Source organism: Monodon monoceros, unplaced genomic scaffold (assembly GCF_005190385.1).
Source record: "Monodon monoceros isolate NGI ecotype Baffin Bay Population unplaced genomic scaffold, NGI_Narwhal_1 Super_Scaffold_22, whole genome shotgun sequence".
NCBI classification, from domain to species: Eukaryota; Metazoa; Chordata; class Mammalia; order Artiodactyla; family Monodontidae; genus Monodon; species Monodon monoceros.
Window position 1 is genome coordinate 14,036,876 of NW_021703779.1, and position 22,528 is coordinate 14,059,403.

At 44.5% G+C, this 22,528-nt stretch overlaps 2 protein-coding genes across 8 annotated transcripts in view; one reads left to right on the plus strand and one right to left on the minus strand.

Annotated features, from left to right (window-relative positions):
- CTPS2 (CTP synthase 2) overlaps window positions 1–22,528 on the minus strand; it is a 113,000-nt gene that overhangs the window by 33,552 nt on the left and 56,920 nt on the right. For 3 of the 7 annotated variants that reach the window (XM_029240754.1, XM_029240753.1, XM_029240756.1), the window contains one exon: window positions 2,922–3,018. In XM_029240754.1, the coding sequence (XP_029096587.1) occupies window positions 2,922–3,018 (97 nt within the window). Of the gene's footprint in view, window positions 1–769; window positions 857–2,921; window positions 3,019–5,148; window positions 5,588–21,604; window positions 22,055–22,528 lie in introns of those variants that run through there. The other 4 variants (XR_003796389.1, XR_003796388.1, XR_003796387.1 and 1 more) reach the window with 4 other exon arrangements.
- S100G (S100 calcium binding protein G) lies at window positions 13,910–18,526 on the plus strand. Its single transcript, XM_029240757.1, has 3 exons — window positions 13,910–13,949; window positions 14,681–14,824; window positions 18,264–18,526. Exons 2-3 carry the CDS (start codon window positions 14,690–14,692, stop codon window positions 18,366–18,368), a joined length of 240 nt encoding a protein of 79 aa, XP_029096590.1. The 5' UTR covers window positions 13,910–13,949; window positions 14,681–14,689; the 3' UTR covers window positions 18,369–18,526.

A 22,528-nucleotide genomic window follows, 5' to 3' on the forward strand; every position in this document is an offset into this window, starting at 1 on the left:
GTCTTGGCCTTACTCTGTCACTAAATAGGGTATTTAGGCAGGCAAGTGGACAAGTGGGGAGATGTCCTTGAACGCTCCCCAGGAGGGTAGCAGCCTTGCAGCCTTGGCCTCTTGCTTCAGCCTGTGCTTCTTTTGTTTAGACGGGGGTTTCTGTAAGCCGTGGCAACCCCAAGGCAGGACAGGATTCCCCTTTGTTCAGCTCTCGAACTAAGAATGCTTTTTACATTTTCAGATGGTTAAAAAAAAAACAAAAGAAAAAGAATGTTTCATGATGCATGAAAATTACATGAAATTCACATTTCAGTGTCCATAAATAAAGGTTCATTGGAACACAACCATGCTCGTTCACTTGCATATTTGCCTATTGCTGCTTTCACGCTACAACACAGAGTTGAGTAGTTGCATCAGAGACCATATGGCTCCAAAACTGAAAATATTTACTATCTGGCCCCTTACAGAAAAAGCTTACCAACCCTTGCTTTAGACCATCTAGGTAAGAGACTCTGGGCTGGTATACCTCTCTCTTCCCACATTAAGTGCTGGTGGAGACTTCAGACATGGGTGGTATACAATCAAGTAAACCAACATCTGGAAAGGGGAAATTTCCACTTTGTAGAAATGAAAACAAATGCAAATTAAAGGACAATAATACAAGGCCCTTTTTGTTCTTGTTAATAGAAAAAGAAGAAAAATAATAAAAATATTAGCAAAAAGACTAGAGAAAGCAAGGACACGACAGTACAGTTAACATCATTATGAACTGGTTCACCTTTTCTTTCAAACAATCCAGCAGAATTATCAGTTGTAAAAGTGTTCATACCCTTTGACATAATAGTCTGACTCCTGGAAATCTATCCTAAAGAAACAATCAAAAGAACAAAAGAACACTGGGTCAAAATGTTCACATCAGCATTTTTCTAACAAAATGACAGAAACAACCTGAAATGCTTAGCAAATGGAAATGAATCAGTATATTATGGTTCCTTAACTCAATTAAATATATGTCCAAATAATAGACATGAAGACTAAATGCATGAAAAAGTTTGCTACTATAACAGACTATATAAAAACTAAGGATGATAGGGACTTCCCTGGTGGACCCACGGCAGGGGGGCCCGGGGTTCAATCCCCGGTCGGGAAACTAAGATCCCGCATGCCACGTGGTGTGGCAAAAAAAAAAACAAAAAAAAAACAACTAAGGTTGATAGATAAAGTTTAGAAAAGACCATGAAAACTTAAAAAGAAAAAGTTTAGAAAAACAAGGAATGGAGTACTGACACACGCTATAATGTACACATACGTTTAAACATTATGCTAAATGAAAGAAGCCAAACACAAATGCCAGAGATCATACCATTCTATCTATATGAAATATCCAGAAAAGGCAAAACTATAGATTAAGGTAATGGGCTCAGGGCTGGAGGGGGTGGTGGTGATAGCTAAAGGGAACAGGGTTTCTTGACTGTGGTGATGGTTGCATAACTCTGTGAGTTGTACACTTTTAACAGATGAATTGTATCGTATGTAAATGACATCTTAATAGAGCTGTTTAAAATTTTTTTCAAGGCAGGCAAAAGATGTTAATTAAGCAACAAACTTTGGTGTTATGTTTAAGATTCATAAAAATCATCAATGCTACTTTTAGGTCTACTGTAAAGAAAAACAAATCCTAAATCAGTCTTATTTCCATCAAGACAGGTAAAAAAGTTAAATATATTGAACACAATGCTCTTTTTAAAAAGCTTAGTACGATTATAACTGAATCTTTTACAGTAGATAACAATTTTAAAAGATGAAATTTCTCACTAACCATTTTTGCCTCTTAGACCACTATTTGAACAAAGTTTCAAAGTATTTAGAAACATCTGAAAGCCAAACAATTGCTGCTAATACCCACAAAGAGAAAAAATTCTTATATTCTTAAAGAAAAAAGTCACTTAAAGAACACTGGCTTCTCACCCAGAGAGAGTAGGGAAATATGTGCACTTTAAAACTTTTCCTTTTTCAATTTCCTTCTTGCTAGGAAGCTTTATATTCCTTAGAAGCTGTTTATCAGCCTTAAAGGAGAACCTCATATTTCTAGTCTTATTCTTCTTTGAGTGAAGAAGGCATTTTTCTAAGGTATTCTTATAACTTCACAGGAATGATGCTGGACGCCCGAGATACCTGGGTTCCCTCCTGTGCATCCGGGACCGGCGGGGTGGGGGGTGGAGGGGGGAAGGTGAGCAGCGCAGGCATCTGTCCTGGCCACTGCTGTAGTATCTCCAGAATCGAGCACAGTGCATATGGCGCAGAGCAGGCACTGAGATACATTTATCAAATTGAATTAAGGGTTTTGGGGTTACATTAAGTTATTCTCATATCATATGTTAATCTATGGAAAAAAGTTCCACAGAAATTAGAATAACCTTATCGGGACTAGAAGATCAGCAAATATCAGACAGGGAAGCACATCATATTTTCCTTACCCCATGCTGGAGCTACGCGGGGAACAGAGAAATAGACTTCTGAGACATAACTGGCCCCCTTCTCAAGAAGTTCAAAAATCAGCGGCTCAAAGCAGTCAGACATGAAACAGTTAAACAGGGAGCTGGTTTCGATGCAGTGGAGAAAACAGTGGATTGGAAAGAACTGAGCTGGAATCAGGGCTATCCTGGTACAGGGTCAACCCCAGGAGCATCGGTAAAGCACAAAGCAGCCCACTGGCCAGGGTGTGGTGGAGGGCAAATGAGAAGGGGCATCCATGTGTGTTCTACCAACCCTTTCAGGGAGAGGAATGGGGAAGCAGGAGGACCAGCGAGTGCAGAGGCAGGGAAGGGGCGACAGGGACGGGACGGGAGAGCTCCAGGAGGGCTGTGGCCAGGCACGGCCATGTAAATGATGCCTGCCATGTTATAAAACAAATGATCTGAGAAACTTACTTAATATTGAATTTTCAGTTTTGAAAACAGTTCTTCTTATTCCCAGCCTCATCGTTCCTCCCAAACTGCCAGGGTTGTGTTCCGGCATATCAATCACCTTAGAAAACAAAACAAGTCCGGTTTTGCCATCTTGTAAAAACGTAATTTCCCACATTTCAAGCTTTGCTTTTAGGGGATGCTCACTGGGTAAGGATGTTCCTTAAACAAGCAAATCCGATCGTTCCTTCCAACCTTCCTATTCAAACACGGTCATGCTTTTATACACTCCTCACAGTATGCCGCCTTTTCATCTCTGCTTCTCATCTTTCATTCAAATCACAGGTAAAACACTTATCAGGAGCATCTTTATAAGCTCCCTCCTGTCATTAGTCAAAGTGTCAGTTCCAGGCGATATTCACACTTCACCTTCTGGGACCTTCCGCTTTGGTCTTCACGTCCCTTATAATAACAACCCTCTCCCACCGCCCACTCCACTCCCTAAAGATTTTCCATAAGCAAATCTGTCCATTTTGGAAAAGGATACCAGAAGTACAGTGGTCCCTCAGTCACCAGGGGGACAGGTTCCAGGACCCCTCTGGATAACAAAATCCTTGGACGCTCCAATCCCTTATATAAAATGGTATAATACAGTCAGCTATCGGTATCTGCGGATGCCGAACCCATGGATACGGAGAGCCAACTGAACTTATTTGCAGAAAAACATTTAGAAGGATTCTTTTTTTTTTTGGCTATGCCATGCGGCATGCAGGATCTTAGTTCCCCAACCAGGAATCAAACCTGTGTCCCCTGCAGTGGAAGCATGGAGTCTTTAACCACTGGACCACCAGGGAAGCCCCCTAGAAGGGTTACTCTTATTTAAAAAATTAAAGAAAAAAAAATATATATAATCCATTCTACCACATTCCATAGGTAGAAACCTAAGTGCCACCCTGGATCTCTCCCTCTCCCTCATCTCCAATGTGTCAAGTCCTATCCACTTACCGGCTCTAGACTTCCTGCATCCATCCACAGCTCCCACCACCACCCAAACCACAGCCCCTCACCTGGACTGCGGCCAGAGCTCACCAACTAGACATGCCCCACATTCACATGTCCCCCCAACCCTGCGCACTGCAGGCAGAGTGGTCGTGGTGTTTCTCCTGCTTGAAATCCTTGACTGCCTGGTACTGGCCCAACCTAGCCCTTCAGCCTCACTTCCGGTGACTTTCCCCTCCTACCCTGAGCTCTGGTCGCTGAGCCTTCCTTCAGTTCCTCAAGTGCATCTTCCTTCCTCCCACCATGGAGACTTTGAACATCTCCCTCTCCCCTACCCTCTTTTCCTAAATTAATCCGTCCCTAACCTTAAGATCTTAGCTCAACTATCCAATATGAGCTTCTGCAGGAGTTGATATTAACAGGCGCCATACCCTAGTCAGGGTCCTCTATCAACATGCTCCCCGTCACCGTGCTCCCCTCCGTTTGTGTGTAGAGTGCTTTGTGCGCTAGACTGTGAATCGCTAAGAGCTGGGGCACTTTTTGCTTTTACCATCGCATTCCCAGCCCCTAGCACACATGGAACTGGCATCTGGTATGCACTGAACGAATGCAGGGATGATTGAATGAACTCAGACCGAATAATTTCAGATTTATCTTTAGGATTAACTCACAGGAATGCAGACACGTGATTTTTAATGAAAAGTCTGTTCTTGTTAGCCAATGGTCTATTTTCGCAATTCTGTTCACTACAATCTCATGGTTTTATTTCATCTTTAAGTTGTTAGAACAGACTACAGTTGGGTGAGTTAACCTGTTCTAATGGAATTGCTCAAGTTTCCTCTCATAAAACCTTTCTCTCCTTGTTTTTTCTATACCCTAACTGCCACATGTTGCTCTACAGGAATCCTTGACAACTAGAATTTTCCAAGAACTTGTATGATCTTATCAGCGCTCCAGAAGAACTTTCTGAGCCATTTGAACCCTGTGGCCCGGGTACACTCTAAGAGTCACTGAGAGGAAGGGGTGGAGAAAAAACTTGACTACACCCCTTGGCAGATGGAGCGCTTGGTCCTGAAGTGCTTTTGGCCTTGGCGTGTCTTTCCTATCTTCTTGGGTTAGCTAATTACGGCTAGATTAAGTATTACAGGAGTGAGGTGAGGAGAGGGCATCAGCTTCCAGTTCAGAAAGCTGAGCTGTTTAGCTTTCAGCCCCTTGGGTATTTTCTAGGAAAGGACAGATAAGACTACATTACCTGCCACAGACTCGTAAGAAGTCCTAGGTTGATTCACAGCTACAATTTCCGCTTCAGTTGAAGACAACCTGAACCCTTTAGGAAGACCACAGCAATAAACTCCCCTGGTTTCTTCTTATAAGTGTGCTGTGGTGCTTCAAGTCAGCCTTGCTTCCGGCATTGGGTTTCTCCACTCAGGAAGAGTCTTTTAATGTAGTTTGTTCAGTTATTGGCATGTTTGCAATTCAAGGAATGTTCTGGTATAAACCACTGAAAATGGAGTCAAATGACCCAACGAAGAACAGGAATCCTCCCTTACTGCTTACTTGGGTTGAATCTGACAAACAGAAGGCCAGAAAATATTTCCAAAAGAAATATTTCCAAAAGCTAAATGCAGTGGGCACAGGGATGCCTAAGGGTCTTAAACACTCCTCCAACATAGAGGGAAGTCTGGAAATTCCTGAAAGAGCAATATGAGAACATTGTTTAAAAACATGAAATATCAGGAGAAACAGCTATAAGAGTTGAGTGTGGTAGACAGGAGGTGAGGATTACTGAATTTTTTCATTATAGGCTTTTTGGAATTGTTGGGTTTTTTTTTTTTTTTGGAATTGTTGAACACTTAATTACTTTAATGAAAATACAAATTGAAGGCCCAAATAGTGAAATATATTGTGTAGGCCTTCCACTAGGGTATTAGTTCACATTATCCCTGCTGTCTTCAAAAGCAATAAATCAGACCTTCTCCTGATATGATAGCACAGAAAGAAATCCCAAGGTGTAACTGCCACGGTGACCCTCCGATTAAAATACGCTCCCATAGAAACCACTGGAGAGGCAAAGAAAACGATAGACAAAAGATGGGGGAGCAGACGGAAGTAGCTTTCCAACTCTAAATGATGCCCTGGACAGCAGTGAAAGGAGAAAAGCAGAGCAAGAACTGACAGGGGGCTTCATCCGGGGATGCCCATCACACACTCAGTGGAAGGACGTCCAGGCCATGAAGACCTTCAACATGGCAGAAGAGTAAGACATGGAGATCACCTTCCTCCCCACAGATACATCAGAAATACATCTACACGTGGAACAACCCCTACAGAACAACTACTGAACGCTGGCAGAAGACCTCAGACCTCCCAAAAATGCAAGAAACTCCCCCACGTACCTGGGTAGGGCAAAAGAAAAAAGAATAAACAGAGACAAAAGGATAGGGATGGGACCTGCACCAGTGGGAGGGAGCAGTGAAGGAGGAAAGGTTTCCACACACTAGGAGCCCCTTCGCGGGCGGAGACTGCGGGTGGCGGGGGGGGGGGGGAGCTTCGGAGCCGCGGAGGAGAGCACAGCAACAGGGGTGCGGGAGGCAAAGCGGAGAGATTCCCGCACAGAGGATCGGCGCCTACCGGCACTCACCAGCCCGAGAGGCTTGTCTGCTCACCCACCGGGACGGGCAGGGGCTGGGAGCTGAGGCTCGGGCTTCAGTCGGAGCGCAGGGAGAGGACTGGGGTTGGCGGCGTGAACACAGCCTGAAGCGGCTAGTGCACCACGGCTGGCCGGGAGGGAGTCCAGGAAAAAGTCTGGAGCTGCCGAAGAGGCAAGAGACCGTTGTTTTTGGGGGCGCAAGGAGAGGGGATTCAGAGCACCGCCTAAACGAGCTCCAGAGACGGGCGCGAAGCTGCGTCTATCAGCGCGGACACCAGAGACGGGCATGAGATGCTAAGGCTGCTACTGCCGCCACCAAGAAGCCTGTGAACAAGCACAGGTCACTCTGTCCACACCTCCCCTCCCGGGAGCCTGTGCAGCCCGCCACTGCCAGGGTCCCATGATCCAAGGACAACTTCCCCGGGAGAACACATGGCGGCCTCAGGCTGGTGCAACGTCCCGCTGGCCTCTGCCGCCGCAGGCTCGCCCCGCATCGTGCCCCTCCCTCCCCCCGGCCTGAGTGAGCCACAGCCCCCGAAGCAGCTGCTCCTTTAACCCCATCCTGTGGAGAAAAGGGAACCCTCTTGCACTGTAGGTGGGAATTTAAATTGATACAGCCACTATGGAGAACAGTATGGAGGTTCCTCAAAAAACTAAAAATAGAACTACCATACGACCCAGCAATCCCACTACTGGACATATACCCTGAGAAAACCATAATTCAAAAAGAGTCATGTACCACAACGTTCACTGCAGCTCTATTTACAATAGCCAGGACATGGAAGCAACCTAAGTGTCCGTCGACAGATGAATGGATAAAGAAGATGTGGCACATATATACAATGGAATATTACTTAGCCGTAAAAAGAAACGAAATTGAGATATTTGTAGTGAGCTGGATGGACCTAGAGTCTGTCATACAGAGTGAAGTAAGTCAGAAAGAGAAAAACAAATACCATATGCTAACACATATATATGGAATCTAAGAAAAAAAAAGGTTCTGAGGAACCTATGGGCAGGACAGGAATAAAGACGCAGACCTACTAGAGAATGGACTTGAGGACACGGGGAGGGGGAAGGGTAAGCTGGGACAAAGTGAGACAGTGGCATGGACATATATACACTCCCAAACGTAAAATCCATAGCTAGTGGGAAGCAGCCGCATAGCACAGGGAGATCAGCTCGGTGCTTTGTGACCGCCTTGAGGGGTGGGATAGGGAGGGTGGGAGGGAGACGCAAGAGGGAGGGGATAAGGGGATATATATATATATGTAGAGCTGATCCAGTTTGTTATAAAGCAGAAACTAACACACCATTGTAAAGCAATTATACTCCATTAAATATGTTAAAAAACAAAGAACGTCCAGGCCAGGCTCCAGCTGGGAGAACAGAAACACTCCAGAAGGGGACAGCTGGGGAAGGCAGAGAACACAGGGTACTTCTGGTCAAGCCTGGCCAGACCAGTTGCCTTGCAGAGTTATCAGGCCATCCTACCAGCTCTAAAGATGACAGTATGACTGCCTCTCGAGTTACGAACAACCTGATTGAGCAACAAAATTAAGGAAACGTCTTTGTTCTTGGCATTCCTTCTGCAAAAAGCCTGAGAGACAGGAGAACATCACAGTTTTAAAACATACCTTTTATCATTACTGGGGTGGTTAAAGAACTTCAGATATGCTTTAGTTTTAATCCCAACATTTTCAAAATATCCTAGATTTTGCATCTAAGAGGAAAATGCCTCTTCCATTGCAAAAGGGTCGCCTCGGCCCATTCCGAGTTTGCCTAAATACAAGCTGTCATCTGATCCCCACTACAGATCTGTCGTTTCTTGCAACCGAGCCATAGCGCAGAAGAAAAATAAAAAAGGATCAATAAGTAACGAATATTGGTGGTGATAAAGCTTTAGGAGATGTAAATGTACCATGTAAGGATAAACACGGCCCTAATTAACCTTTACCAAAGTTTCTGCAGCCCATGATAAAAGTGTAATGGGTTCAAGACTTCAGGAGTCCTGGGTGCCTTAAACAACAAAGTCTAGGGAACTTAGGTTCTCTTATCAAAGATGAAATTCCCCCCCCCTTTTTTTTTTTTGCCACGGAGCGCGGCTTGCAGGATCTTAGTTCCCCAATCAGGGAACTAAGCCTGAGCCTCGGCAGTGAAAGTGCAGAGTCCTAACCATTAGACTGCCAAGGAATTCCCAAAGATGAAATTCCTAAATGGCAGTGTGGGAAAGAGTGCAAGCCTTCTGACCTACCTGACAGAACCCTGGTAAGGCCAGCTTCTGTCCACTCCCTTGCCTTTGGACATTTCATTTGGGGACACTAGAGGAGCCCACCTCCCAGCAGACCATCTTCAGTAGCTGGGCAGCTACAGCAGCCTCCATCGTTGCAGACCAAATCTAAACCCTTCCATGTGGCACGCAGGTTCCACCTCATTCAGGAACCATCTATGCTCTCCCCACATATTCTGACCCGTGGTTTCTACCTCAGCTGGATAGGTCCATCACCGATGGCGCCTCTGCTCCCCTCCCCTCAACGCCACTACATACATACCGCCTCTTCACTACTTTCCCTGAGATGGCTTCGCCCCACCATCCCACGAGGGCTTGTGCTTTAGGGGCACCCTCCAGTTCTCCTTACCGTGCCATACTTAATACCAGTGTTATGCTCACCCTACCAAACAAATGACCTACACAGTGTTAATTCATTTCCAATAAGTGGTAGGCTGAATAACAGCCCCCCCAAAGATGTCCTAGTCCCCAGAAACCGTAAATATGCTGCCTTCCATGGCAAAAGGGACTTTGCAGGCCTGATTAAGCCTCTTGAGGTGGTAAAATTATCTGGGGGTTATCAGGGTGGGCCCAACGTAACCACGGGGTCTTCATAAGAAGCAGCAGGAGGGTCAGAATCAGAGATGGAGATGTGACAACGAAGCAGAGGTCAGAGAGAGAAGGAGAGAGAGAGACTGGAAGAGGCCACATGGCTGGCTTTAAAGATAGAGGAAAGGGCCATGAGCAGGCAGTCTCTAGAAGCTGGAAAAGGCAAAGAAATAGATTCTCCCCTAGAGCCTCCAGAAGAAATGCTTCTGAGCTCCAGACCTGTAAAAAAATAAATTTGTCACTAAGTTGGTGGTAATTTGTTACAGCAGCAATAGGAAACTAATACAGTCCTTTAACGTATACAACTTTAACCTCCTCCATCATTTCGTATATGCATCTCCTCTCAGAAACTAAAGTGTGGGCTCCTCACGCACAAGGACTAGATCTTCTTCTCTAGCACCATCAGAGTTCAGCACAATGGCAGGTTTGGATCAAGCACTCCATCATTAAATCTCCCTGGATTTTAATCAGAAACTAACAGAGGAGGCCCAGGGACTGGTCAGTGGGCCTACAAGAAGTAGAGGGTCTCTGAGACCAAGTCGCAGACGGAAGGGGAGAGGGGCAGTTGCCTGCTCTGAGGCCAAGGTACGCTGTGCCCAAGCTCACCTCTCACCTGATACAGGGCCGGTACTTCTCTGCAGCATCAGGGCAGCGTGAGGATGGAATCTACAATGGTGAAAGCATTAAGCAGTCCTAGAAATATGTAGATATTTTCTAGTTTTTTTTGTTTGTTTGTTTGCTTGTTTGTTTTTGCGGTACGCGGGCCTCTCACTGTTGTGGCCTCTCCCGTTGCGGAGCACAGGCTCTGGACGTGCAGGCTCAGCGGCCATGGCTCACGGGCCCAGCCGCTCCGCGGCATGTGGGATCTTCCCGGACCGGGACATGAACCCGTGTCCCCTGCATCGGCAGGCGGACTCTCAACCATTGTGCCACCAGGGAAGCCCCTCTAATTTTTTTAACTTGGTTTTTTCCACCAGTAAAATAAGGTCTATATTACTTCCACTAGGAAAAGAACATTCTTATACCTTCAGGTGTGATCATGACACTTAAGTCCTGCCTCTGAGCCTCACACTAACATTGACCAGCTCTCCTCACAGAAGCCCTACTCCCGAGACGGGGCAGGTGGCATGGTGGCTGACGGTGCGGGCTGGCTCTGGACTTGAATCCCAGCTCTGCCAGTCCCCAGAGACGTGACCTTGAACGGGTCCTTGACTGTCTCTGTAGACTGGAGGTAACAGCGGCATCCACTTCACACGGGTACTGCGGGATTTCTGGAGCTAACGGGTCGGGTAGGGGGGCAGCACACAGCCCATGGTAAAAAAAAGCAGCCCTCGATAGTCCCAGGCTCTGATAAAGAGGCCTCTGCGAACTCTGGCACCCAGGGCAGAGGCTGGAAGCGAAAGGTGAACTCTGTCATGGGCGGGGGGGCTCCCTTTTAGGGACAGCTGCTCTTTAATAGTCACGGTCTCTCCCAAACCTCAGCATCAAAGACAACACAAGCCCACAGACAGCGTTTTACACTCATTTTGCTTCGCAGGGCCTGGCTGCTGACACTACCCTCTTCCCGAGGTGCTTTTTGAGGCACTGCTGCTGTGGCCTTCGAGCACAGTAACCCGGCCACGGAGACCTGTGGTACCCCAAGCTTGTAAAATAAGTTACTCTTGGCTTTCCCAGGAAAAACTGAAGTCTGTCCAAAGATCAAGCAATTGAACGGTGAGGTGAAATAACCTTTGCCTCTCCATTTTTCCATTACCCATCTTGTGCCTGTCATGTTTTCCCCCTTCTCTGGTTTCAAAATGCACTCTTTTGAACACACACTGTATTTATCGCCCATCTCCATATATTTTTAGTTAATGTTTCATGAGAGTATCTATTGGTGGATTTCATGTTTCCCACTGCAGGTTTACCCTCACGCTTGAGTCCACAGGTAAAGAGAAAAATAAGAGGCGAGAGATGTGACTTGCAGAGGTGAGCAAGTGAAAACATAAGAGGACCAACGGGGTGTTTTTCCCGTTCTGTTAGCGTTTACCACAAGCCTAAGTTCTGACAACAAGCAGCACTGGGCCTGTTTTAATCAGAGGTCTTCCCTTGAAACTAGAGATTTGTAGCCTAAAAGACTGTTAACCAATACTGTTCCAAATGTTTTTCTTAGGGTTCATTTTATATACACACATGCTCACACACACATGTGTTCATATATACATTTCATGTGTTGTATACAACATATATTATCTCATACAATATATACTTGTTAAAATCATATAGTTATATATTATATTGTTATTAAGATCACATGTAGTTATTAAAATCATTTCTTCAGTAGACTCAAGAAATAAAACAACTGCCATGTTGATTTTAGCTCACAAGCGGTAATTTGAGAGAACAGATAATTTAAGATGCTATTTCAACAGCTGGGGAGATGTGAGTACGGGCTGTGATCATGGCATTGTGGTTGTGTAAGAGAATATCCTTGTCCTTACAAGATAAGATGCTGAGGTATTTAGGGGGTTAGTGTCTGGATGTCTGTAACTGATTCTCAAATGGTTGGGGTTGGGGGGGTCATCCATAGAAAGAGAAAGCAAATGTGGAAATGTTACCGATTAGTGAATCTGGGCAAAAGGTGGGTTGGTATTCATTGACTCTTCCTGCAAATTTTCTGTAGATTTGAAATTTTTTTTAAAAGATGTTGGCGGAAAAAGATATTTTCATGACTGTTCAACAAAAGCCTCCTTCCCCCCAGGTAAGACAGAGCATAAGTATAAAAACCCGAGAAATTCTCTAAAATCTTGATTAAAATACATTGCCAAAATCAGAACATTTTTGTGTAAATCTTACAGCTAAAAGCAAAATGCCTGTCTTTACTCTAAGAAGTGAGTTAATACATAGTCAGTACTGATGCATACCAATGTCAAATAATCTGCAATAAAAGTGAGAATAACATACACAAGACAGCTAAGGTGCATGGAATGATCAGGACTCAGGACTGGTGGCAGCTTTTAAGGAACTCTATATATAAGATTTCACATTTGTTCTCCAAGGTGAATAAGGCCTTAGAATTTTAGAATTGAAAAGCCTCAGAGAGAAATACAGTCCAATATTTTAATCCTGAATTTGTCTGCAATATAACAAAGGGCCATAGAAAACTAAATATAGAAAAGGTCCATAAAAAGTGTGGACATATACAAGTATTTAAAAGCTGATAAGTGCTTTTAAAGTTGATCTGGAACCCCCTTTTGTGAGTTACAATCAGTATCGGATCAATGTTCCCAGGAAATGTCCTAATTCTTTCACAGAACTCTTTCTAAGAGAAATAAATTTAGTCTCCAATTTTAAATCCTGGCAGTTCCAAAAGTTTGAAGTAATTCCAATTGAATAAAAGTAAGTCAAGTGTTTTCACGAGTTTTTAGAATGATTAACAAAATAGATTTGGCAAGGAAAAGAAATAAAAAGCACATATGCGAACAACAAATAATGAAAAAGTTGAAAAATGACCATGCTATTTGGCAATCTTGCTTTGCCAAATGAAACCACAAATTATTGTGTATCTTCCCCCGACTTCTTAAACCTGCTTCTCAATGATATTTTATTCATTCATTCAGTTATTCAAAAATTTAACCACCTAGGGACTTCCCTGGTGGCACAGTAGTTAAGAATCCACCTGCCAATGCAGGGGACACGGGTTCGAGCCCTGGTCTGGGAAGATCCCACATGCCGCAGAGCAACCAAGCCCGTGCACCACAAGTACTGAGCCAGCACTCTAGACCCCACGAGCCACAACTACTAAGCCCGCATGCCACAACTACTGAAGCCCGTACACCTAGAGCCCATGTTCCGCAACAAGAGAAGCCACCACAATGAGAAGACTGTGCACCGCAACGAAGAGTAGCCCCCGCTCACCACAGCTAGAGAAAAGCCCGCGCGCAGCAACTAAGACTCAACACAGCCAAATTATTTATTTATTTATTTATTTATTTATTTATTTTTAAAAAGTGGATGTTTATTAAAAAAAAATTTAACCACCTTATATGTACAAAACATCAGAGGGACTTCAAAGGCTATAAGGCAATTCTTTAAACTACGTAGTATTTGATTATCTATTTCAGCATTTTTTTCTTGATGTGCAGAAAATTATTTTTTTCAAGCCTAAATATGCAACTAAATTGAAAAACAACAACCCTCCATATTTGAGCTTTCTGAAATGTGAACAGTGAGCAAATATCCTAGTTCCACATTGTAGGGAAAATGTAATCTAAGGGGTAAAGAATCCAAGCTTATACTTGGGACTCTGAACCATTAAGCAACTGTTGAGGTGGCCCTTTATTGGATCTTGCCCTTAATTATGAAGCTCATGCAGTCTTAGGCTTGGGTTTCAAAAATCATTAATAATTACCCTTAAATGGCAAACAAAAGGAAAATTTCATAATCAGGGTGGTGTAGGTGTAAAGACTATAAATGTCACAGGATCCTGCTCAGCTTCTCACACTCCTATTTGATTCTTCCAGCTGCCTCACTGCTGGACGACCAGGTAAGTGTGATTTTAGTACTACCTGTAGCTGCTTCTGCTTCCTTTCAGAATGGTGTGAAAGATCACGGTCTAGAGAAAAAGTGGGTTTGTGCCATCTAAAGATATTACCAGTAACTTAAGAGGCTAGAAGCTGTGGTCAGGTTTCTTCAAGACCACAGCCTACAAAGTGCAGAGCAGGTACCTAAAAAGTGAAAAATGTCATAATTACTAGTAAAAGTATTTGGCTCCAAAGACTATCTTCTAACAGATGTACTCCAAAAACAGACATTTAACAACCTATCTAAGATGATTATTTTTATTTTCTTTTTTTTTTTTGCGGTACGCGGGCCTCTCACTGTTGTGGCCTCTCCCATTGCGGAGCACAGGCTCCGGACGCGCAGGCTCAGCGGCCATGGCTCACGGGCCCAGCCGCTCCGCGGCATGTGGGATCTTCCCGGACCGGGGCACGAACCCGCATCCGCTGCATCGGCAGGCAGACTCTCAACCACTGCGCCACCAGGGAAGCCTGATGATTATTTTTAAAACATGTTTTCAGTCACTGGTACATTGTGATTCCCACAGTTCCCGCCCCCTCTCTCCTCCTCCTCCTCTTTATCTTCCCCTCTCCCCTTTTCTTTATTCTCTCTCACCTATGCCAAGGAAACAGCCCCACAGCACTCAACTCCTGCTGGAAATCATCAGTATAAAATACGTCACCTTTTTGGTAAGTTCATTTCTTTCCCAATTTACAGGACACCAAAATGAGTACAAACAAGTTTCCTGAAGAACTGAAGAGCATTTTTGAAGAATACGCAGCCAAAGAAGGTGATCCAAACCAGCTGTCGAAGGAGGAGCTGAAGCTATTGATTGAGACTGAATTCCCCAGTTTACTGAAAGTGAGTATGCCACCACAGAGCCCGCTGATGGGGCGGCGATGGTGGGAAGGGAGGAGAGAAGAGAGGAAAGGACGCGGGGAGAGGCTGAGGTCCACGACGAGACGGATCGGAGCTCCATCTGAGGCGGAGCGCCCAGCAGCCTAGGCATGGGCATCACCGGAGGGAGGGCGCTTGAATGTGTGCTTTCCTCCCCTGAGGGCAGGCCACATTTCAGAAGGCAAGCTCCTAGAAAGCACGGACTACGCCTCCTATTGCCCACAGCCTTGACTCAGAACTCCCCAGGACCAGCCATAGTAAACGGAAGCCATGATAGCACTCTTACCGAGCTAGGCCTGGAAGACCCGCAGGTTGCCAAGCAAACACGCTAAGGCCTTCAGCCTGGATTCAGCGCCCCTGTGCCAGGCTTTAGGAAAACAACGAGGCCTGTATGGTTATAGGAGCTGGACTTGGATGTGCTCCTCTGTAATAGGTAGGATCTCTCAACTAGACCAACACTTACTTGGCAGTCTGTTAAGAAAACCGGCCTCATGCTGATAAATTGCCCTCTGGCGACACCCATTTCTATTTCAAAAGCATTTACATTTGTGTTAAGCACCTAAATTTGTGCTAATGAGCAACCACAAGTTTCTAAACAACTTTCAGGAAAGGATTACATTTCCTCAGCCATAAAGTTTCTGATCAAAACCATCCCAGAGTTATCAACATCAAAATGCATCTAGAGGCAATAAAGAATAGGGGAAGGTTGATTCTCTTTGCTCCAATACACTTTCTTTCCCTTGGAACTAAAAACCATCTTCAAAATGGAAGCAACTGTGCAACTACCTATTACATTTGACTTGGTCCCTACTTAGCTCTAACTTCAGAATTTGGTTCTCAGTTTTTAACCAGAAATGTCCCTTCTGTCAATATGACATATGAGAAGGTTTCTAGTTTTAGTTGTTGAGGTTTCTGTTTTTAGTACTAAAAAGTGAAGTAGCTGAATTCGATGACCTTATAATCGATATTGTCTTATAGTTAAAATGTGAAATAACTTAAAAAGTTAAAGGTACTAGCAGAAAAAGAGACTTTCTAATTAAAAATAAAAACCAGTGTTTCTGAGAAAGATTCAACTTTTCAAAAAAAAACAAAAGGAAGAAAAATAATAGTAGGAATAATAGAAAATAATAAAAAGAAGAAAAATAATAATCTGACAGGAAAGCCTAGGCAATCTATTCAAACAAGTTGTTTTTAAATAAGGTAAGATTGGTGAATTTTTCTGTATTTTTCTATATTTTATGTATTTCCTATAAAAAGCACATATGGGGCTTCCCTGGTGGCGCAGTGGTTGAGAGTCCGCCTGCTGATGCAGGGGACACGAGTTCATGCCCCGGTCCGGGAAGATCCCACATGCCGCGGAGCGGCTAAGCCCGTGAGCCATGGCCGCTGAGCCTGCGCGTCCGGAGCCTGTGCTCCGCAACGGGGGAGGCCACAACGGTGAGAGGCCCACGAACGGAAAAAAAAAAAAAAAAAAAAAAAAGCATACATGACTTTTCTAATTTGGATAAAGGTAGGAAGACTAATGGTAAGTTGTGAAAAATCTACTTATCAAGTCATGTACTGATTATATTTCCATATGGATTTCTAAGGTTTTCTAAGCTATACTCTGTTTACATCACATCACCTTGTACGGTTTAGAATGTAGCAAATGCTTCAGGAAAACAGTCCTTGGTATTTATAAAACAGATGCTAAATAACTAACACAGTTTGGTCTTGTGAGCATAGCTAAGTGCCAAGTGTCTTCACAGGAATCTCAGGGATTAAAGCATACCTTGATGTAGAGATTTGTTGCACAACAGTGTGAACATACTTAACATTACTGAACCGTATACTTAAAAATAGTTAAGATGGGGAATGTTATCTTATGCGTTTTTTACCACAATTTAAAAAAAACGTTTGAAGCTGACTTATAAACTAAACTGTTATTTCAATAGGTTTCCTGGGTACTATTTTGCCACAGAGACTCCTAACCTGAAAGTCAGAGTTGTGGCTCAGAACAAGTCTCCCTGAAATATGCCACTTTAGCATGAAGATTACTAAAAAAAATCAAAACCCAAAGATTCAGGGAAAGCTCTTTACCTCCCACTCAGCTGCCTAAATTTATACTGCAAAGAAGAGAGCTCTTCTTTTACCAGGAAGAGAGGTCTTGCTAGAGATTCCTTTTGTCCTAAGAAATTTATCTGTATAACAGGCCAAACTTTTGTTTTCCAAACATCTCTGCCTACATCTGAATGGCCTTCCTTCCTTTTGTAGCCTTAGCCCAGGATATTATATAAGCCTCAGTTACCTGGCTGCCCTTTGGGTATCATACTTTTATGGGGTACCCTGTACGTATGTAATTAAACTTGTTTTTCTCCTGTTGATCTGTCTATGTCACTTTAATTAATAGACCAGCCAAAGAACCCAGAAGGGATGAAGGGAAAATTTTCCACCCCTACAGCAGAGACTAAAATTAATTCTGCTTAATTCACTACAGGAATACCAGTAGTCAAAAGGGAGTTGAGCTGAACATGACCTGATGTAACAAGCAGTGGTTCTCTGAGTAGTCAGTCCTGGACCAGCAGCATCCACACCGCCCAGGAAACTGTTGGAAATACAGATTCTCAGGTCCCACCCCAAGCCTAGTGAATCGGAAGCTCTGGGAGTAGGACCACCCATCAGTTTGGGTTTACTAAGGTCAGCAAGCCCACCTGGTGATTCTGACGCATGCCAAAGTGTGAGAACCACTGAGCCAAAGTCATCCTGCATAGCATAGCAGTGGGCTGCAACCCGGGGTTTGGGAAAAAACTAGGGTGGTTGCTAATTAAGGGGTTGAGCTCTGGAGTCAGTGTTTGAACCCCAAGCCCTCTACTTACCAGCTGGGGGCGCTGAGCAAGTCAGCGGGTGTCTCAAAGCCTCAGTTTCCTCATCTGTAAAGTGGATCTCCCCCACACGGCAGCTGGGAGAATTGCACAGGATAAGGAAAAGCTCTGGCACGGGGCTGGCCCATGGCAAGCCTAGGATCACATGCTGGTCCAGCTCTGGGGCTGGATGCCAAACCAGCTACCAGGGAAATCTTGGAGCAGGGCCCCTCGGCAGTCAAGTAAAGCCCTGGGACTTCTTCTCAAAAGAATAATTTAGATTTAGTTTACATAGGAAACCAATTATTTTAAAATACACATTAGCAATTTTAAAATAATAAATGTATGATATAGTTTTTTTAAAAAAAAGGGTAGGCAGTTCTGTGACATGAAGCAATACTACAACTAAAGTTGGTTTTTTCATCTCTATCAGTAACATACGACTGAAAACTCGGTTGCCTTCTAGGAACGCAGACCCAGTGTCTCTAATTCGGAGAATGTGCAGCAGTAACTGAATCATTTTCTCTCCTCTCTTCTATCCCATCCTTTTTGTCTAAAACCAGGGTCCAAGCACCCTAGATGACCTCTTTCAAGAACTGGACAGGAATGGAGATGGAGAAGTTAGTTTCGAAGAATTCCAGGTGTTAGTAAAAAAGATATCCCAGTGAAGGAGAAAACAAAACAGATCATTCTAAGAACCGAAAGAATAGTGCCTCATCTCTGGCCCTCTTCTGTACGAAACCACCATTGTCTCCACTTAATTCTTTGCAATTGTAATGATCAAGCAGTGAGGTCTAATTACTGAATAAAGAAATCCTTAGACATGTCTCACCTTGTCAAGTACTGACCCCTGTAGCTTACTAGATTTGAAAGTAACCTTAATTTGATGCATCTAATTTATGGATTTATAAAGAAAAAAAAAAAGGCCCAGAATAGTTCCACGATCTTGACCAAGACCACAAAGATGGTGGCGGAGAGTTAGAAAGAATTTTGACGAGTCAAACCACCTCCCTCCCTCCACTCGTCCACCAGAATAACCCCCTCCCTGCTGTCCCTCCGCAGCCACGCAGGGCTCACATCATTCCCAACATCAACTCGTATTTCACTCTAGCCAATGGCTATGGAGAAACAGACTTCATAAAACAGACACTTGTCTTTAAAGTCATCTCCCAGCACCGGCTGAGCCTCTTGAATCAATGACCTTTTGGGGGAGCAAAAGGAATGTATGTCCAGAGAGTCAGTTCCATTCCATCACTGAGGGGATGGCCTTGGTTCTAGTATGTGATGTGGAAAATAAAAGGGACAGGAAGGCACAGGGCCCTCCAGCTCTGGCATCCTGCGATGCTGGGACGCTGGGTATCTGAGAAACAGCTAGTCCTCAGGTTCTACTAGTTGAATCCAGCTGGGGGGAGGGAAAGAGGGAGGAGCGTGGGAGAGGAGTAACTTTCTTCTGCCCCTTACCAGACAGTTAAAATGGCAAAGTCAAATCAGTCTAAGTTGGCCACGGCAGCCCACCACAGCAGTGCCCTGGAAGCCAGGTCTTTATCCTGACCACCACTCTCCCCTCCTCGGAAACACCCACAAATCATCAGCACTGCACCCATTCCCTTTGACCAGCATCTCAACCTTTCTGTTCATTATCACCCTCCTAATGAGCCTTGTTAGACATTCTTTTCCCAAGTGCCCCTCCAACAAAATTTTAATTCCACATATACATTGTGTGTATACCTGTTTATGTACCACATTCATATCTGCGCTTTAGACATGGTGCAAGATGGTTTTTTGACCCACCACCGCCCCCTCAAAAGCAATTTTAACCCCTGTGGTGTAAGCACATAGGGTAGCACGTCCCCAGAGGAAGAAAACCAGGCATGGCTGGTTTTTTTGACATAAGAGAACCCATTTTTGGCCTAAGCCATTTTGTGATCTAAGCCTGGCCATAATGCTTGTCCTTGAACAGGTCTCAGTAATTAATTACCTTAAGGAAACAATGAAGGAACAAATGACAGTTATCAGGCAAGAGAAGTAACAAGAGCAAAGATAATATATCACTTGTAAAGACCCCCAGTTCTGTTTCAGCAGTAAAGACTAGCCTGAAGCACTCAACCACCAGATCAACTGGAACCTAAGGGATGATAATGTTGACCTTTTCTGACCCTTGTGACTTCAATCAACTAAAGCTTGGACTGTGTGGACCACCCAAACCCCTTCGTGAATATGCATGTACCCTTAGCTTAAAACTTCCCCAGTTTTCAGGGAGACACTGCTTTGGGAAAGATCCCTGGTGTTCTCCTTACTTGCTGCAAGTAATAGATCCTTCCTCCTCCCATTCTTTGGCTTGGTTGCATCTTTTGGCTCAACACCCACGAAGAGGTGAACCCAGTTTGGGGGGTAACATTGGGAGCAATAGCGCATGCCTTTGAACAATGTTCTTCGATGCTTTTATTTTTAACTCATGCTCTAGAGCCAAAATTGCCACACGTTACTTTCTGTAGTTGACATCAGGAAGGTATGGGATTATTTCCACTTTCAAAATGCAGGAAATGACAACATTGAATGGTTTTAAAACTACACAAGCCCTCCTGAAGATTCTGCTATGACCTTACTCTCAAGCTGAGAAACACTGCCTGAAAAGTACTGCCTTTGAGTCAGTTTTCTTAACCTAACACATTTGAAGTGTGTGCTGGGTATGTCAGTCAAGTTGGCTGCTGTAATTTTCCCAGTGGCTTCAACTGTGCACTTGAAGGCACTCCAAGGTGGGCACACACCCACTCCCCACCTCGTTCACCCTGTAGGGGAGCAGAATTTGCCCCCCTATGTCTCTTTGGCATATTAATTCTTTTAAGCTGGTTATTTTCTAAGAAACAGCAGACATGGGAGAAACGCTGAAAACCAAGTAGAAGTTACCCTTTTGTAAGAAACATTTACATGCATAAGGAAAATCTCCATTTGTAAGGGTGTCTCCTTGACTGTACCAAGAAGTGGAGGATGACCAAATCTCTAGAAACTTAATCAATGGAGAAGGCAAAGGCTTACATCTGCATGAAAAGCTCACCCTTGTTTACCATGCTTTTCCTGGTCACCTCCCATAACTGACTCCCCACTGTCCATACCCTCTTTTGTCTTTAGCCAAAGATGGTATTCAAGGTGAAAGCCTTCTCTCCCATGTATTCATGTTATTCAACTTTTGTGTGATTTTCTCCTGTTAATCTGTCTCATGTCCATTTAATTCTTAGACCAGCCAGAAGAACCTAGAAGGGTAGAGGAAAATGTCTTCCTCCCCAACAACCCACAGAGCGGGCAGGGGGCTGTCCATAGGCTGAGGAGTTGCATCTCAGATAGGCAAGTCCTGGTGATGTAAGAATCTAGAACAAGGCCAGCCAGGGTGACCCAAAGTGGGCCAGGCATAAATGAGTTAGGCAGTAGATAGTGACTTGAGGGCAAGGTAGGGGAAGATCATATATTTAAATTTGCTTGAACATGAGCTAAAAAAAAAAATCTCTGAAAGGACACAGAAGAAACTGAGGCAGGAGATAGGTGGGCTCCAGGCTAGGCATTTACAACTGGCCTCCTGTTCACACTTCCTGGGGTAAGAAGAAGATGAGCTCCAGGCCAGACAATCATTACCAGCCCCCGGTTTACATTTCCTGGGGCAAAAGATAAACGGGCTCCCGGACTACATATTTATGACCGGACTCCTGTCTATATTTCGAGATCTGCACCTCGATATAAGAAACAGGAACAGGGTAGATAACCAGACACTGGACACTTTTATGGCAGAGACAGAGAGGGGCTAAACCCTGTTAAAAGATCGAGAGGTCATACATTTCCCATCCTTGGGGCAAGGGAGACACTACGCATGCACAAAAGCCTTCACAGGGTCAAAAAGGCAGGAGATGCCAGACCATAGTAAGTCCTGCTACCTCCCTCCCAGAGGCCTTTGCGATGAAAGCCATCTTGACTGAGGGGTGCGTGTACACCCAGGGGAAGGTCCAGAGACAAATTAGCCATGGGGTCAAAACAATACGATTGGCCAAGAAGAAGACAAAGACCCGGAAGACTACCCCCTCATAAAGGGTTTAAACTTCCCAAAGGCCCGACTCTCGTGACTCTCTGAGTTCGCCTGTGCTTCTTTCCGCATGTACTCTGCTTTTCCAGTAAACTTTTCACTTTTCTCTTTACCTTCTGCCTCCTCACCTGAATTCTTTCTTGACAAGGCAGGCAAGAACTAGGGACCCAGGCCCTAGCTGCTGGCCCCTGTGGTCCAGTGGTTAGGACTCCCAGTCCAGGAACTAAGATCTTGCTTCCAGCTACTGCTCGCTGCTGCTTGCTGCAAGCTGCCGCTTACTGACGCCTGTGATCAAAATCAAAACTAGTATCAGTGGTCACATGTTAGTATGAAACTGAGTCCCCCTAAAACTGAATTCCCCTGCCGAGTTTATGATTAACCTCTCTATTAAAACCTTTTCCCCCTTTCTCATCCCCTCTGACCTCAATCCTGTGCTAACTGAACAATGATCAACCAGAGTCAGAGGACTAAAAGTGCTCTTGTCAATAACATCCTTAACATACCCAGGCTGTTTCTCCAGGGCAGGATGAGCTAACAGACTGCCCCCTCCCCAGGTCATGGACAACCTGGCCAAAGACTCATAAACCTTAGGCATCCTGACTCTTGAAACTGCGATTAACAAATGTCACAAGACAATGATTAGCCCCACCTTCTTTGTCCTTCCCCTTTAAAAACCCCGTAACTCGAAGACCAAATTGGAGAGGATCTGAGGCTCACCTCCCACTCCCTTGCTTGGCACCCTGCAATAAACCCTTACTT